This window comes from Pseudonaja textilis, chromosome 1, assembly GCF_049901715.1.
Source record: "Pseudonaja textilis isolate UNSWEBS1 chromosome 1, rPseTex1.2, whole genome shotgun sequence".
Classification (NCBI taxonomy): Eukaryota; Metazoa; Chordata; class Lepidosauria; order Squamata; family Elapidae; genus Pseudonaja; species Pseudonaja textilis.
Window position 1 is genome coordinate 92,895,233 of NC_141990.1, and position 18,437 is coordinate 92,913,669.

General features: G+C 34.0%; 1 protein-coding gene across 4 annotated transcripts in view; it reads right to left on the minus strand.

Moving 5' to 3' along the window:
• Positions 1 to 18,437, minus strand: part of RNF217 (ring finger protein 217) — a 44,877-nt gene that overhangs the window by 5,788 nt on the left and 20,652 nt on the right. For 2 of the 4 annotated variants that reach the window (XM_026705451.2, XM_087941657.1), the window contains 3 exons: positions 15,986 to 16,150; positions 12,687 to 12,888; positions 2,425 to 2,496 (listed from right to left, as the gene is read on the minus strand). In XM_026705451.2, the coding sequence (XP_026561236.2) occupies positions 2,425 to 2,496; positions 12,687 to 12,888; positions 15,986 to 16,150 (439 nt within the window). Of the gene's footprint in view, positions 1 to 2,411; positions 2,497 to 12,686; positions 12,889 to 15,985; positions 16,151 to 18,437 lie in introns of all 4 variants that reach the window. The other 2 variants (XM_026705452.2, XM_087941661.1) reach the window with 1 other exon arrangement.

Consider the following 18,437-nt stretch of genomic DNA (forward strand, 5'->3'; position numbering starts at 1 on the left):
CTACCATCGAGAGCATTTTGGCATACTATGTAACAGTGTGGTATGCTGGATGCTCTGTAGTGGATAAGAAGATGTTCCAGAGTTATAAACACAGCACAAAAAATCATCAGTTGCTCTCTTTCTTCTTTGGAAGAGATTGCGAAGATCAGACTCCTCTCTAGAGCACAAAATATCTTCACAGACCGTTCTCATCCTGGTCATTCATATTTCGAATTGTTGCCATCAGGGAGACGTTATAGGTGTCTTAAAATGAAGACTAATAGACTGAGAAACAGTTTCTTTTCCAAGGCAATAATTGTCTTGAATCAAACAGTACATTTGTGATTTAGTTCTATGTATAAAGTAGCATTTTAAAACTATCTAACTTAATATATGTTTTAAATAGGTTTTAGACTAGGTTTTTAATTATTATTATTATTACTTTAATTATTTTACTTTTTAAATAGTGTGATTGTGATGTGGTGTTTGGGGCACTGTGCTGGAGTAGCTTTCAAATTTCATCGTATTTTGAATTCAATGACAATAAAGGTTTTCTATTCTATTCTATAAGAAAATGCCTGCTTCAGAATACAGAATTTTAGAGCAACATTCTTTATTCAGATTACTATCGCTTTTCTTTCAAGAGCTCAGGATCATTATGCAGCACATTTTCCTGCAAAGTCTTCCCATAACCACAGGTGACTTAAACCGGACCAGCCTAAAATCATCCAGTGGGTATCTACATGGCTGACGGGAAGATGGATTCATGAAATCATGAATAAAAATGATGATTCAGAAATAGCACCGAAAATATTAAAAGTAATTACTTTATAAAATATAAATATTATAACATTATAAAAATAAAAAGTTGTTATAGGATAACCAATATCTTTAATCTGTCTAAGAACAGTATTTGTTGACAAAGATACTTAGAAATGAATAGTATGGGGTATTTGAAAACAATTGTAAACATTTCAGAAATTTTACTCTTGGAGTATAATTTGCAACTGTATCAGTATTCAGCTGAACGGCACTGTGGAAATTATGCAAATGAAGGCATTTGAAGGCAGTTAATAACCAAGGTATTGCCTATATTTCCAAAAGATGAATTTACAGAATGTACAAAAAAAATCACTTAACTTTCCCTTCATGACTGAAGACATCTTTTTTTAAGTTTTGTCCTGAGAGATCTAGCAATATCTTTTTTAAATACATGAAGTGCAAGGGGTTTTTTTAACAGTGTAAAAATCATATTTTACTTTATCTCTGACTTGGCATATAGAGGTGAAATTTATCCACAGATCACCATTAACATCCACCAATCCCACAGTTTTATCTTAAAATAAAAACAATCTAGAGAGAGCAAAACTCTCATTCTGCAAAGCAAGTGCCAGCCTCCAGCATCATCTTTATTTCCAAGAAAGTAAAAATGATTAAGGAAAGTACTCCTGCCCTGCAGGCCAGATGCATCATGTGCTGCTCACGCCCAGTTTAGCAAAGGGGAAAAAAGTCCCGATACGTCACATGATGCCACTGTGACGTGAGTTTGACACCCCTGTCTAAATGGTTAGGGAAAGTACTCCAGAAAGTACTTTGTCTGGAAGCATGCCCATCTACTCAGAAAATGAATACAAATCAGAGCAACAGGCTTTATTGGCATGATAGGTAGATTCTGAAATGGGGTTATAGCATGCATGGTAATCATTGTGGGTGGACAAATCCACCATTTCATTTCAAGATTTATAAGGCTGCCCAACTCAGACAATGTGACTCCGAGTGACATACAACATTTATAACAGGTTCTTAATTCCAAATGTATCTTCTCACTATGACTTTTAGTTTTGGAAGAGAATTTTAAAATGTGCTGTTCATTAGTTTTCCAATGATTCGTGCTGAAATTACTTATTCTAATCTAACTCGTGACTTTTTTTAAAAAAATCTTCATATAATGATAGGAAGAAGATAGCAGTTTCAACTATATCTGTTGGGAAACAGAGTCAAGGTAAGTTGAAAAAGGAAGATGAATCAGAAAAAAAGTCATTATCTACCTATACTATTGAGATGTTACACTGGATCAGAATTCTTTCAATTCATGAAAACCTAATGTAACCTAAACTAATACAATCAGTGTTAAAGTGCAAGTATGTGAACTGTTACTTCAAATATTAAATATAATCATTATCTGTCTTCCAGATGTGCAATTACTGAATTGTATGGTGTGATTTATAGATAAATAAAAAGTTGAATTTCAGGAGATAGAAAAAGAGAGAGAGAGAGAGAGAGAGAGAGAGAGTTAGTTAATTGTGATTTTAATTGAGTTTCCAATTCAATATCCAATTCCATATCTCTGAAACCTTTTTTCTTTCCCCATTTATAATTTCTTTGAATTCAATATGTTCCTGAGTTTGAAAATTATGTAATTCAAAACATACCTTTTTCTCTTACCTATTAGAACAACAACAGCTCCTACTACCAGTCCCAAAACCAATATTACTGGTGCAATAAGTAACTTCCCACCTGAAAAATAGAATTTTTTAAACATATTGTGAAATATTTCAAACTATGTTATTTTAATTTCTGCTGGGAACAAACTAATAAAAATAAGTGAACTAACATTAAAAATTTAAGGAATATGCATACCATTTACTTACATGAGAAAATGCTAAAATGTTTTGCCTTTTGTGAAAATAATTACCCTTAATGAAAAAATATCATTTAATTTATGCAACTTATAGGCCATCCAACTCCAAAGACTGGAGATCATTGTTTCGTAAATCTAACTGCAGTTGCACACACTTCCTTGTGAATAACCAGGCTATGAGGATAAAACTGAACTTCCCTTATCTTCTCAATGGAAACTATCTTTTTTCTAGGATTAAATTTCAAAATTACTCATCAAAAACCACACTATTAATTCAATGTGTAATTGGCTCCTTACAAAACACCTTACAAAACCCAAAAGTAATTATCTTTTGAAATTGTTGAATCTTCCACTTTGGGGTTTCTTTTCTCCCCGAAGAAAAGAGGCTAATAAAGGGTAAAAGTGAACAATCAGAGTCTACTTTGTTTTTTTCTAAGAGTAGTTTAGAAATACAGTACGTATGAAATAGATGATCACTAGCACCTGCTTGTTATACCGGTAATTGGTTAATCATATACCTGATTCCAACCGTACAAAATCCCTGACTTTGTGCAAGTGTAAGATTTGATGCTGTTTTAAAAGCAAGGGTGGTCCACACCAAATATTCATTTGATATGGATTTGTCTTTTCATTTACCTTACATTTTGTTAATCAATAAAAATTAACACTTGTTTCTGAAAGCATTCTTAATTTATAGCATTTTTGCACAAGTGCCTAAGATTGTTGCACAAGACAGTACATCCAAGGTATTTGCACTTTGCAGAACAAATCTACTGTTCGTCAAATATGAGCTATGCATATTTATTCTAGGTATCAGTCAAAAATCAAATACTGATTTCAAGGAAGCACATTCAAAAATCGAGCAAGTCACTGGCAGCTGTTATTATTTTTTTTTAAGTAATGAAGAACATTTACTGACACTTGTGAATAAAACTGATCTATATATCCAACATATTTTTGTCATAAATGTCAGCATTCTAATGCTGACATTTTATATAATATTTAGTATGAATTTTAGTAATATATTAACTCATTGCACTTATTTAAAAAAAAAAGTAATGTTTCTCTTCCGCTGTTTGTTATTATTTTCACAATACAAATGTATACCCTTTATTCTAAATAGATGAAATTGCAAATATAACCATGTATTACTAGTATCTTTAATTTAGTTACAAAATACATTTAACCTACCAAATATTAAAGTTCCACAAAAAATGTTGTCCTCAGAGAATGTGTGTGTGTGTATTTATGTATTTATTTATTAATGGTAACATTACAATAATGGAGTCCATCTCTCTCTCTGTGTATATGTATATGTGTATATGTATGTGTGTGTGTGTGTGTGTGTGTGTATGTGTGTGTGCGTGCGTGCGTGTGTATGTGTGTATATGTATGTATGTATGGCATTCAGCTTTGTTCGGGCATTTTTCCACGTCATTGTAGTTGTGCTTTTAAAGTTGTAGCAACGTTTCGGCAGAATCTCATCTGCCATCATCAGGCTTCTGTGAATATTCACAGAAGCCTGATGATGGCAGATGAGATTCTGCCGAAACGTTGCTACAACTTTAAAAGCACAACTACAATGATGTGGGAAAATACCTAAATAAAAAATATATATATATATATAAATAAATATAAATAAATAAATAAATTTGTTTTGGTGGATTCTCACAGGTACAGGTATGCAGGTCTTGGCATGTTCAGGTGTTTTCATGTGTAAGATTGAGATCATCTTGGCAATGTTTCGATGAGGTCCCACTTGCCATCTTCAGGCTGGTGCTTTCGGCTTTGTACTTGTGCGAGCAAAGCATGATCGGAGCTGCCCCTATATATACTGGTGGGGAGGTTGGCTGTATTGTCATTTCTTGATTGGTTGATGGAGTTGGTGTTTGCAGATTGGCTGGCTTTTTCATAAGAACATGTGTGGCTGAGGTATTGGCTGTGTATCTATCAGCCTCCTTACAACACAGGAGGCTGATAGACACACAGCCAATACCTCAGCTACACACGTTCTTACAAAAAAGCCAGCCAATCTGCAAACATCAACTCCATCAACTAAACAAGAAATGACAATACAGCCAACCTCCCTACCAGTATAAAAAGGGAGACAACAGCTCCAATCACGCTTTGCTTGCACAAGCACGAAGCCAAAAACACCAGCCTGAAGATGGCGAGTGGAACCTCGTTGAAACGTTGCCAAGATGCTCTCAATCTTACACGGGAAAAGACCCGAACATGCCAAGACCTGCATGTCTCTCTGTCTATCTATCTATCTATCTATCTATCTATCTATCTATCTATCTATCTATCTATCTATCTATCTATCTATCTTTGGAATCCACTGCTGTAATATTACCGTTAAAAGATTCCATGTTATTATTTTTGAAAAGTGCATAAATCCAAATACACAGAATCAATCCAGGGCTACAAAATATTGAAACTATTTCCAGAACCCCACCTCTATTAGTCTTTTACTGCAAACAGAAACCTTGCAACATTTTTCAGGGTCGCACATTTATTCTTGCACAAAGTGAAGTCAGCTCCCCATCTTGGCATTCAACCAAGAGTTGGCTGTTCCAGAAAGTCTTTGGGGATTGATGATATGGATCCTGCCCTTGCAGTAGGCAATTGCTATTGTCGGACTCTTCCTCTATGACTCAATGGCTAGAACAGAGATGAGCAATTAATTTTTCCATGGGCCCAGAACTAGGACTATTCTAGAGGGCCACTGGCACCCTGCCCTACTCAGATGGTCAGTCTGGGACCATTTGTGGACTGTAAAAGGAACAGATCTGGACTAGAAAACTAACTGCCAGTAGGTTCTGGCAGTGTTGTTTTGTTTCCCCAACTTAATTATTTCAATTTTACTTTTCTATTATGGGACACTAGTCAGTTTGTGCAATAAATGAACTTGTAGTGTTTTAATTATCATCTGATTTTAATGAATATTGTCAAGTACAATATTGTACTACCCAACTTTAAACTATAAACTAACAATGGAAATGTCTGAAGGTGTATGAGTTAAAAATAAGAGGGCAGTTTTTGTATGTTCAACACACTCTAAGTATAGAGGTAAAAGTATATAAATTTAAAACAGGAAATTTAAAAATCTATAAACATCTACCTTGATGGCCAATTATGGCCTGAATTTCCAACATGGTGCTTCCCTTGGTGACAGACAAGTTTCACTTGATTTACTCATTTATTTTACATCCATTTAATTGAAAAATAATAATTAATGGAATGTTGGCCTGTTATTACGAAAGTACCAATTTCAGGCAGAAATGAAGGCTATTGGGCTCTGCATAGACCCCAGAAATGTTCTTAGAAAGTAAAAAACTGAGTTTTATTTGAAAGTATGTTAACCTACAAATTTATTATTTAAATCTACTGAGACACAGAATATAAGTTATCCAGATAAAAAAGAAACATGATACATAACTCATAGCATAGTGAGTTATTTTGAAAGAGGAAAGAATCAGTTGGTAAAATGTAAATTTATTAATTATATACTATACACAAATCCTTTCTATTACCTTTTTCTTTACCCTTTTATATATAAGGTGTAAATAGGATTTAAAAATACTTCCATATGAGGTGTGGAAACAAAATACCATCTTTCCACATTTTGTAATGCTTACTTTTGGATAAGAGGTTTTACTCCATTTCTATTGGTGATGACAGCTTTGTTTTTGTTTTTAAAAAAATTAAGGTTAAGCTTATATTGCAAAAAGTTTGATGACATTTAGCATCCTGAATTTCTCCCAACATTTATCTTAAATGCTCATTGCCATTTTAAATGTTCACTGAATATTCTGCTATATGCTGTTCTATGATTAATTTCATTTCAATTGTTTTATGTAAAAAGTTATTATCTTTTCTTCCCTGAGATCCTGTAGGGCAGACACTGTGTTGTAGAAAAAGCAGACAGCACCATTCTTGTTAAGCAAACAAGCCAGCAGACAGCACAGTGTATAGACAACACTACAGTAGGCAACAAAGAACAAAGCTGTTAAGAGATAAAGTAAACTTCCCCAATGGCTATTATCAGACTGCATTCCATCTATTGTAACATAAATGCCCAGGTCTTATAACATATTATATAACATGTTATCCAGTTGGTAAGTAGTGCAAGTCAGTTTGTATTGTATATATGTAAACAGTTAATAAAAGACTCTGTTTTCTGAGACATTGTCATCTGATCATGTGAGACAGATGCATTGGTGGTTGTTGAAGAAGATGCAATACAATCTTTTTTCTTTACAGCATTTTTGGTAAAAAAATAAATTTACCATAATAATTTGGTTCCTCAAGTAGAATTGGAAGGGGTTGACTGGTGATCAAAAATTATTCCGACAAATGACTTTATCCTTGCCCTCACTCCTCTCAATTTCCCTCTGCAATTCAAACTTGGTAAAGATAAAAAAATGAATAAGCTGACGAAAACAAAAGACCCAACATCCTGGATGATTCTTGTGGCATCTGCTCAAAGATTGGTCTTTAGACCATCATCAATATCTTAAATTCTGTCCCTGAATGAGGTATCAGAAAGACTGAAACACTTAAATCACTGATTCAGCTAATGCAAAATAATTAAGGGAGTGAGAGGGTGAACTATGGACATTGATGGAATGGATGGACACCTAATAATCCTTAATATAATTATTGGGCATAAATAAATACCTGTGAATCAGATAAATATTTTTTTATTTTAAAAGATCAACAATATATAAAGGTAGGTAGAAGTATGATGAAGACTTATAAGCAGAAAGGAAAAAAAGGTGAAAACATGAGACCAATTAAAAGCCTACATGAAATAAATAGCTGATTGAAAAGCAAACATTCCCAGTTGATTAAAACAAAATATGCTAACAGAGATTAATATGCACATGCCCATCCTGAGTATACTTTATATACTATAGTTTAGCCACCCCTGGCTCAAAAGGAAGTACTTGTGGCAATGTTAACAGAGCTATAACTTTATTTACCTGTTCAGAGGAAGTGATTATGCCACTAACTCAAGACATACAATTTCTACTCAGATTTGGTAAATACCACATCCCTCCCAAAAGTATGAAGAGAGATGTGGGGTACCAAAATGTATCTTTAAAAGCAGCCTGGGACTGAATAATTAAGTCCATTTGTATCTGTATAGTCTGGATTCCAAACAATCTGTACAATATGATTTTACAATTTCTTAAAACCAATGCAGTCCTCAGAAATTTAAGTCATAATTTTTATATGACCATATTAGCTGACGCTAATCAGTTGTCATAACTACTTTAGCTCAATACCAATATACTGAAAAAAAACATTGGGGTTCTTGGTGTCCCAACTCCCATGAGGTACAGGAAATTTGTGTGCTGTTGGTTAAAGCTACTAGTGAAATGTTTTACATTTCATCTAACTGCATCAAAATTAATTCTTGTGATGAATTTTTTTCTGAATCTGCTACTCAGTTTATTACAGATATTAAACCAATATGGCAGTATTAATAACCCTGCTCAAGCTTTTCCTCGGGATCTAAGTGTGGCTTTTAATAATGACTTTTGCTATGTGTTTTAATCTAGGTAAAATTAATTCAATTTAGAAATAACTCCTTGAAGACACGGCGAGCTCAAATACCCATTACAGTCGCATGAAAATTGTCTTCAATGCTTATGACAGCACCACCCATGGGTAAAATCAGAGAAATGTGCATTTGACACAACAAGGTTGAATTCCTAGATTACTCTACTATTCTGTCATTTGATGCCTGCAAACAATAAGGGAGATGACCTTGAGACAAATATGCAAGACTATTATATAAACAGAAACAGCTGATGCATTCTTTAAACTCTGGGAAGCAAAGTATTATCTGGAAGATGTTCAGGCAGGGATCTCTCTGGTTCACTAAGAAGGAAGGGAGACAAAGCACAATCAGGCTTGCAAGATTCTGTTACTTTAGCCAATCTCAATCTAATTCTGATTTTCTTGTAGAACTGATTTTCTGGTCTAGTTTACCTAGTGTACCTACTCTAGAAAGTTGAGGAGATGGCTCTGATGGAAATATGAAATAACTGTTTCCTATATACAAGGGGTGCTGAAACATCTTTTAAGATCTAACAAATGAGAGCGCTCAGAAGTAGGTCAGATGTTAAAGTGTGTGTGTGAGAGAGAGAGGAGGGGAGGGAGGGAGAGATGGTACAGCACATTCAGACTTGCACTATTCCGCTACTATGGACAATTTCAATAAAAGTAGTTCTAGTCAACCATGTCAGCTGACATTTACCTGCATCCTGCATTCTAGTGGGCTGACATCTACCTACCTATTCTACCTACTTAGCCTGATCCACCTTCTTTATCTATCCAAATAAATATTTTCTGTGCTAATAATTCTAGATGCAAATCACCATCTCCTTTCTTTCTCTTCATGTTTACCACTCCATGTGCAAATACACTCACAAAATTTGCCTGTCTATCACACCTTATACTAGCAGTTTAAAGTGCAAATGCATGTATCATGCTTGCTTATCCCTTGCTTTCCTTGCCAGTGACTCTGTATACAAGCATATAGGATGCACCAATTTCTCCTTAACAGTTATGTAGTGAAAAGTGATAATCAAGACAGTAGATAAAGTGCTTCAAAAGAGAATTTGAACAAAGATACAAAACTAAGGTGCATACATGCATTTGCATGTGCACAGTAATATATTTAGGTACTCCTCAACTTACAACCACAATTAGGACCAGAATCTCAGTTGTTGAGTGCAGTGGTACTTAAATTGGATACTATGTGACTGCTTTGTTCAATGACCACAATCTTGGCACTTCCAGTTGCAGTAATTAAACAATTTCCTGGTCATTAAGTGGCCAGAGCAAAAGAGCTGCCTGCTAAAGCATTTCAGCTCTGCGCAGAGCTGAAATCCTCCTGACAGGCAGTTCCTTGAGAGTGAAAGGGCTGCTTGCCAGAGGGTTTCACTTCTGTGTGGAGCTGAAATCCTCCTGGCAGGAAGCCCTTTCAAACTCAAATGTTTCAACTCTATTCCTGCAGCCCCACAAGGATTTTCCTCTCTTCTCCATCCCCTCCACTTGCAACCTTCCCCATGACCTTCCCAACTGGCTTTCAGCAGAAACTGGCAAAGAAGATTGCAAATGGCAATTACATGATTGTACAGTGCTTGGCAACCTGTCACGAATACTAGCCAGTTGTCAAATTCCCAAAATATGGTCATTTGACTGTGGAGGGAGGATACAATGGATGTTTTGCAATGAATGTGCTTGATGGGCAGAAAAGCATCTTTCTGAGGTCCTTGTAACTTTGGTCATTAAATGATATTCCTATCTGCAATGACAAAATCAACAACACAACTGCAGAAACAAGTCTATTTTCAGTTTGCAAATTATTCATCTATTGTCAGCATTAAATGGACTTTTCTGATATTTAAGAGACGGTTGGCTTATCTGGTTTATAAATAATATTTAATGAACAAAAGAATTTGCCCAAGAATCAACTGGGGATTCTTCACTGGACCAGAAATTTACAATAGCAGAAACAGGCAAATTATGAAATGTCTCTAATGCTTTTCTTTGTCAGAAACAGACTGTTGTGCAGTGTCACTATGAGCAGCTCACAAGCATGAAATGTACATAGTGGTGAAATAATGTGGGAGAAGTTGAGGGGGGCGGGAAGCAAGATCTAAAAATCTTGCCTACACATTGCATGTCAAAGTGTAGTATGTCCACCTGGCCACCTAGAAGTTCGAAAACCTGCAAATGCTATTAAGATAAAGAGGTATCACTAAGACTGGCATATTAACAAGGACTTGAAAGGAGCCCCCAAGTGGTCATCCCCAGGCAATGGTGATGTCACCAGCTAATCCTTTCAACCCGAAGTGTCTCAGTGCTTCCAACACAAATGCGATGCGAGTGTAGATTTTTAAAGCACTCTTATGAAATATTTTTTACAACCCTCCTTTATCCAAACCTAGTACAACAAATGTAATTCCAGATCAAAATTCCAAACAATGTATCATATATAAATATGATACTTGATATACACAATACTTCAACAAGCATTGGAAATGTGCTCTCAGAATGCTTAATTTGTTAATTGTCCTAGTTCTGCCTAGACAGATGTATGCATATCTTGTTAATTAGAGAAATTAAATTTAGTCCTGGACTTATTTAAGAGTACATATTTCCTACTGATTACAGAGAGGATTATGCATGGACTCATGATCATTCAGTAATCTGTACATCTTTGTATCTCCTCTGAAGTTAAATCAATTGAAATCTGTTGAATGCCAAGTAGCTCCGTCCCCCACTATAAAGAAATGAATTCTGTGGTTTGTTTTGCCTCTGAGTACAATACATAAGCAGTAATGCATCATCTGATCTATTATTTAATTCACTTAATTGGATTCAGATTCTGCAGAGCTTTAATATCTTAATACATTTGAAAGCGCTGCATTTTACTAATTTCCAAAGCATCACTGGGATATGCAATCTTGGCCAAAACATCAGCAAATTTGGAACAGCATTTTGATTTTCAAAGCAGCTGGGCAAAAAGAAATTAGTTAACATTTCACCTTGCTCTTTGCCAGATAGTTTTAAAAAAGATGTTTCTTCTTGATGTTCCCCATGCTATAGTTTAGCAGACGAAGATACAGAAAAGGGAACAATACATGATAGAAATGTATTTTTTGGTAACTTGTCAATAAATTCCCCCCTCCCGCCTTCAATGTATAAGGCAAGCTACATCATACCTAAGAACGATAGCTTCCACTGACAATTCACTTAATATTGCAGTAATTGCTTAATGGAATGGTCAGTACATTTATTTCATATTTCATTGAGTTACATTAGCAAGATCAAATGTACTACTGTTCCAGCTACTAGTATTATTATTAATGTGTCTCCTTAACACATTTTCTTTTCTACCCATTTCTCAATATTAGTACCGATTAGCAGATCTATAAAATCAAAGCACAAAAAGAAGGGCCTTCCAACAATGCAGTAAAATTGTCAAGAAATTCCCCCTTAAATTTTCTTTTTAATAATTTTGAACCATAGGCAATCATCACTTAAGTTTTGACAAACATTTCAAAAACATCCAGTGTATTTTTTAAAAATTTATTTTAAACTGCTGCTAGGTTGTTATGTTTGCTGCTCCATCATGATCTTGTAAAGGCAAGCTACATCATACCTAAGAACTCGGCAAAAGAAATAAAAAGTTCTAACAGAGCTATTCTGCTACGCTACCCTGTATCACTGATTCTGATACGTATTATGAAAGTTCCATTAAAACACTAAAAAAATCAATACATCATATAACCATTCTATTTTTCTAACAGGAGGGCATCATGATCTGGACAAAACCCCTGTAGCTTGAAACTCATTATTTGTAATAGGAACACAATGTTTGGCAACTATGAGACCCCGCTTAAGGTTATTTAATTATTCAATTTATTTTAACTTCTCCTGGAAGTCAAGGGGACTGCATGGGAGCATCTCCCATATAGAAACAGAGACAAGGGGCTGGGATAAATTAAGGAGGCATTGGGGTCAGAAAAATAGAAAACGGGTAAGCCTAGTTGTTTATTATTTTCTATAGATACAATATGATTTTCATTTAAAAAAAAATTAAATCTGAAATGCATAGAAAATATTAGGATAAATCCATCATTACATTAGCAGACCTAATTTCTCCATTCTATTGTGGAAGAAATCTGGGAGTTGAAGCCCATTATTCTTAAAGTTGCTAAGGTTGGATACCCTTGTTCTAGATTGTCAGATTCTCAAAATATATAACTGGCATCTAATTATGTTTCTGTTAAGAAGTTCAAATCACATTTGTGCAATTCCTTATGCAACCTCAAGATGCACAGAATTAGAAAACCTGACAAACATACTTTAGGAAGAGATTTCCATGGTAATGAATCTTATGTTCAGAACAAAAATTTATAGTTAGAGGAAGTATGTTTATTATTCTACATGTAAATGAGGAATAAGCATCAGAGTTCCTATCAATGGCAATTACTTCATAGATGATATAATTTTCCAAAAGATTTTATTACCCACTTACCACAGACAGAGCCTCTCACAAATCTCCTTAAATGTGGATTTCCAGGGAGGTAGCGGTATTTGCATCCAAAAACACTGAGGTTTGATGTGTGATCTCCAAAGAAACGAAGCTGGCGATATCTCTCCCCACAGCGGTAACAGAAGTTAGTGTTGCATTGTGAGCAAGTCATATGATCACAGCCTTCTGTTCTCTGAATATGAATCTTTAAAAGTAAAACAGGTGGGAGGGAAGGATAAAAATAATTGCTTTAAAAAAAGAAAGATTCCACCCAACATTAATTACGTCAATGGTTTTATGACAAATCATCCAACAAATTCTGAAGAAAGCTACTGTTGTATTAATAGGAGAAGCTAAAAGGCTGCTGCAATTAAGGTTTTTAAAATACTGCTGAAAGCCACAAAAATTCATAAACTTAAGAGACTGGTTATTTGCTCTACAACAATGACACAACTATAAGTTAAATCTAAGAAAAAACAAAATGCTGCAAAGTTAAGACATTCAAGAAAATTGACAAGACTTTTCAGCAATTCCCAAGCATTCAAAGCCTCTCATTCCCAGCCAAGGAAGAAAGTTATTATCCCATAGACCACCACCAAACAGTTGCTAGAGAAACTTTCTGCCTAAATCTTTGGATCAAGTCATAGGTTTACATTTATACAGTGCCATTGGTATGTTTTGGAAGGTAATTAACAATATGAGTCTATGCCCAGATATACAGTACATAAACATCAACAAAGACTCTATGATGCACACAACTGATTTTAGAATGGTTGAAATTTTGGATATTAAAATAATTAAATATATTTAATACACATATACATATATGTCCCCCGCAAAATCAATGAAAACTTGGTTCTATTTTTTTTCTTATTAATTGATTGTATTTCTAGTTTGTTAATGTTTGATTATTGAGCAAATCTATTTAGCTGTTTATCTATTATTTGGTCTGTTGTCCCAACTGGAAACTTGAGTAGCTCACAATAATAAAACAGAAAACAAATGGGCTAATTAGATTCAAAAAAATAAAATATATAAAGTCATAATTAATTATTTTAATCATTTTAAATCAACAAAGCATAATCACTTAGTTTATACAAAAAGTCATAAAGAATTTCTTAAAGTGCCAATGTTATTTCTACCTTTTAGAAGCAAATCAAGATTCTAGGTATTTTATTTTTTTATTTTAAAATATTTCCTATCAGTACAGCAAAAATATTTTAAATTATGCCGAAAGTTAGCAAAGCAGTATTTTTGCACAATGTATTAAAAATTTAAACTACTAAAGCACATGACTTAATCAGGAATTAAAAATAAAATAATTCAACTGTTAAAATCCATCTCCTTAAAATTGTAGTATCTTCAAAGAATTTTTAAATTGCACTTGAAAGTTATGATCAAATTGATACAACTTCTGGTAAACTATTTATTTTGATCAAAAGCCTTTGAGGAAATTTGGTAAATAGCATGTGATAATTAATTCTAGTGCCACTTTATTGTGAATTTCCCCTTCCAGATAACAAAAATAAATTCAATATCTTTTGTTAGCTACCATATTTACTGTAGCAAATCACTGGAAAGCTAAGGTACTTCCTTTTTATGTAGCAGTATTTAAAACTTTGAGAAATGGTATCACAGTCCTGAATAACCCTTTATTTGAATTATGTACTGTACTCAATTTCATAAGTTACAATTTTAAAACAGTAACCTTACCTTGACATTAAAAATAAAAATTGCAGACTAAATACAAATTGCTAACTAACCTAAGGAAGTAATCATTTGATATAATTTATAGCTTCTTCTGCAGTAACCCAATAGATTAATTTAGTTATAATAAACACTAGAAATGCACTAGGAAAACAATGCTGAAAATTTGAAATGTCATGTTCAAATCAGGACAAAGTGTTTCCAAAATGTATTCCACTTTGATTTTATATAATGAATATGCAGTTTGTAAAAACAAGCAGAACCAGTTGGTGGAAACATGCTGCATATTATCACCATTAGAACATAAAGCACAAGTTTGCTCAATAAAAATTCTTGTGTGTAGAAAGTTCATTTTCACTGAGTTTCAAATGAAGAAACTTGAGATACATTTTATACCTGCAGACAGATTTTGAGTTCTGTATTTGTAAATGAATGAAATAATAGCTGTTTAGCATACAGGCTGCATTATCAGAATGTTTTATTTTCAGACTAGTATTTAATGACAGTATTTTTCTATTTACTGCCTAAAAGCTATTTATGCACTTTGTTGCAAACATCTTGCATTAATTTTACTTAAATTAATGCAAGAGTCTCACTGTTTCATTAACTTTTGGACAGCTCCTGAAAAATAAATTTGCATGCTCCAACTTTTCAATATATCTTACTTATTTAAGAGTCACAGTGGTGCACTGGTTAGAATGTAGTACTGCAGGATATTTCTGCTGACTACTGGCTGCTTGAAATTTGGCAATTTCAATCTCATCAGGCTCAAGGTTGACTCAGCCTTCCATGGGAAAGAAAGCAACCATCAAACAGTGGTTTCCTCAAAATTTGGGGGGTTAAAATTTTGCAAGATTTGTTCATTTTTTTTCAAGATGTTGAGTAATAAAAGGAAGCTCCAAATTGGTAAAGTCATGGGATGATGTTCATTCCTGAAAATATCATTGACACTTCATGTACAGTACGAAAACTAAATTACACTGTAATTCACCTGTTAAAAGCAAACTTTTTTTTAAAAAAAGAATGCTGTCATGAAAAAAATTATGCAAAAGTGTTAAATGATTTTAATTAAAAAACATTTTCACATAACACTATTGCACTGGTCTTTAAGAAACATGGGACCAACCTTGGCAATTCAGTTCAGCTTTCATAATAACTAACATTGATATTTTTTTAAAAAACACAGTGTTTTTCAATATTGCTAAATATAGATTTCATCAAAGAAGTTCAGTTGAAATTTCTTTCTCCAACTTCCAATCAGTATTATCTTGAAACAGAGAAATATTTTATCAAATATTATTACCCAGAATAGTGTATCCTCAGAACTTACCATTTAAATGTATCTTAGATTATTCTAAAAAAAAACTTTGGGAAATGAAGGAAGGGAAGGGTTATTTGGTTTCTTTTCCTGAGAAACAGAATGTTCACAGTTCTAAAAGGCATTGGTTCAATAAAAAAGGGTGATAAGAACTGTAATGTCAACAGATGAAAGGGATTGGTTTTCTCAGTTTGTTTCCTAGTAGGTGTTAGTTCTACTAATTGACTTTGCCCAGGCACCTCAAAGGGTACTGCAAGAACATGCACTGTCTTCTTACCTTGCATTTTGGACATTTTTGAGCATTTCTTTGCCCATGTTCAATTTCACTGGCCCAGTGACGTAGCAGTTTGTCTCCCTTTTTGAACTCTTTGCAGTTGACACCTTCGTGCCAAGGAGAGTGGCACTTAAAACACCACACAAATTGGCAGGTTGGACACTGGATCTGTTTAAGTAAAGAGCATAAAGCAATAAACATCTAAACAAATGGCCATTGAATGAGGCTGGGAAAGCATAACTCAGCTCCCCCTTGCACAAAAATGACAAGGAGGAAGATGGTGAAGGCATGTATCAGAAAAACCACCTAATACAGGTAGACCTGAACTAATGACCACAATTGAGCTCAAAATTTTTGTTGTTAAGTGAGCTTTGCCCCATTTTACAACCTTTTTTTGCCATGGTTATTAAATGAATCACTGCAGTTAATAACTTAATAACCCAGTTGTTAAATGAATCTGGCTTCCCCATAGACTTTGCTTATGAGAAGGTAACAAAAGAGGATGACATGACCTTGGGACACAGCAATGGTGATAAATATGAACCACCTGCCAGGCATCTGAATTTTGATCACATGGCCAAGGGGATGCTGCACAGGTCATAACTGTGAAAAACAGTCATGAGGTACATTTTTCAGTGCTATTGTAACCTTGAATAGTCAATAAATTAACTGCTGTAAGTCAAGGACTACCTATAATACTGCAACTTCTCATTTACTCACACATTAAGATGAAGCTCTTAAGAAGCCTTACCGATTAAAGAAAAAGACATTTCATAAGGAATTAACTTTGTCGACAGCTTAAACCAATAAAATTCTCTTGAAATCAGAGTGTGGTCACTGGAAGCTGATTTATATAATTTATCTTCCTACCACACACTAATTCCAACTACTGTCGTACAAAACCTATTCTTATCACCAATATCAGTGCTCTAACCAAACTTGGAAGACAAAAAATAAAATATCTGTTTATTATTACTAGCCGATGGTGTTCAACAAATGTTACAACAAATCTTAAACAGTAAGAAGAATGCACTTGTTCATTGGCTGATAGACATCTGGGAATTTTGTTCAGGCTTTATATCATATGTAAATCTTCCTCAAAACATATTATCATTATGAAAACATAATAGTATTAAATACTATTCTTACAATATTTTGGTGGTAATCTTTAAAGAATACAGGAATCTGAGTTTTCAATAAGCACTATGGACCAAATACAATTACAAAGTAATCTTTGTATGTGTATGTTTACTTTTCCTCTAAGGGAAGCAAATCTCATAAAATGAATAATAGAGACCGTCTGTTGAATGCTTTAGGTGTTTTGCTCCTAAAATAGGCAAACACATTCAGTCTTGCCTCTATTTCTCACCTGTTTTATGCCTTTATTTATTTATGTGCTGCCATCTTGTCCAGTGACGACTCTCCAACAGGTTTTAACTTTCATAAAAATTCAGAAAGTCAGCTCTGTTACATTGTATTGTAACATGCAAATAAAAAACTGGTGTCATATGTTTATCTTTCCTACCAAGATAATAAATTTATTTTCATATCGGAAGACATTTTAATAGAACCCTATAGCTATTTGTTTGCAACAACCTGAATATGATAAGGATTGTGGACTTATTGCAATGGAACAAGTGTCTTGGTAAGATTCCATTAAGATTTCAGCAAGCATCCTATTATGACCTCTGATCAAAGCCAGTTCTCTTGCATGAGGTTTTGTATTCATAAGAATTTATACAGCTCTATATAGGCTTTAAAAATATTACATAGCAAAGCTGTTAGCAAAATATTAATGAAGCAGAGGTCAAGTTCATTATGTCTTGCTGGTCAAGATACAGATCTATTTTAATTTTTGAAACATATTTTAATGTATAATAGATGAGTGCTATGTGGCCCAGTCCTATTACTGCTTGAAATAATAGGCAAACTGTATGACACACAAATAACCTCATAACTACAGTTCTTTTGTTCTAGTTCCTTTCCATAGCTATTGATGATGTCAGAATTGCGAGTTATATTTCTTTGAGTTTATGTTGCCTTTCATTCAGGAGTTCAAGGAGGCATAGAAAAATCCCTATTTTCCTCTTACATAAATGAACCCCAGTGAAATGTTGTTTAAATTGTAACAGCATTGGGTTTTCCATGTGCAAGACCCTCCCAGCCACCAAAGCTCACTGGAACAGTTGCTATCTCTTAGCCCAATAATCCCAGATTTGAAAGAAAAAGAAAAATGGAATGCTTTCTGTGTTGACATGAATTTCTAGAGAAAAGACACAATAAATCAAATGAATGTTCTTCCTGGTAACATATATATGAGCAAATACACTATTCCTATATCATATTTTCAACAGAATATGTTATACAGTAGTTTTAAAAATTCGTAATATTGTTTGAATCAAGTCATGACATTTTCTTTTGCACTAATCAATAATGGAAATGCTTTGATTAGGCC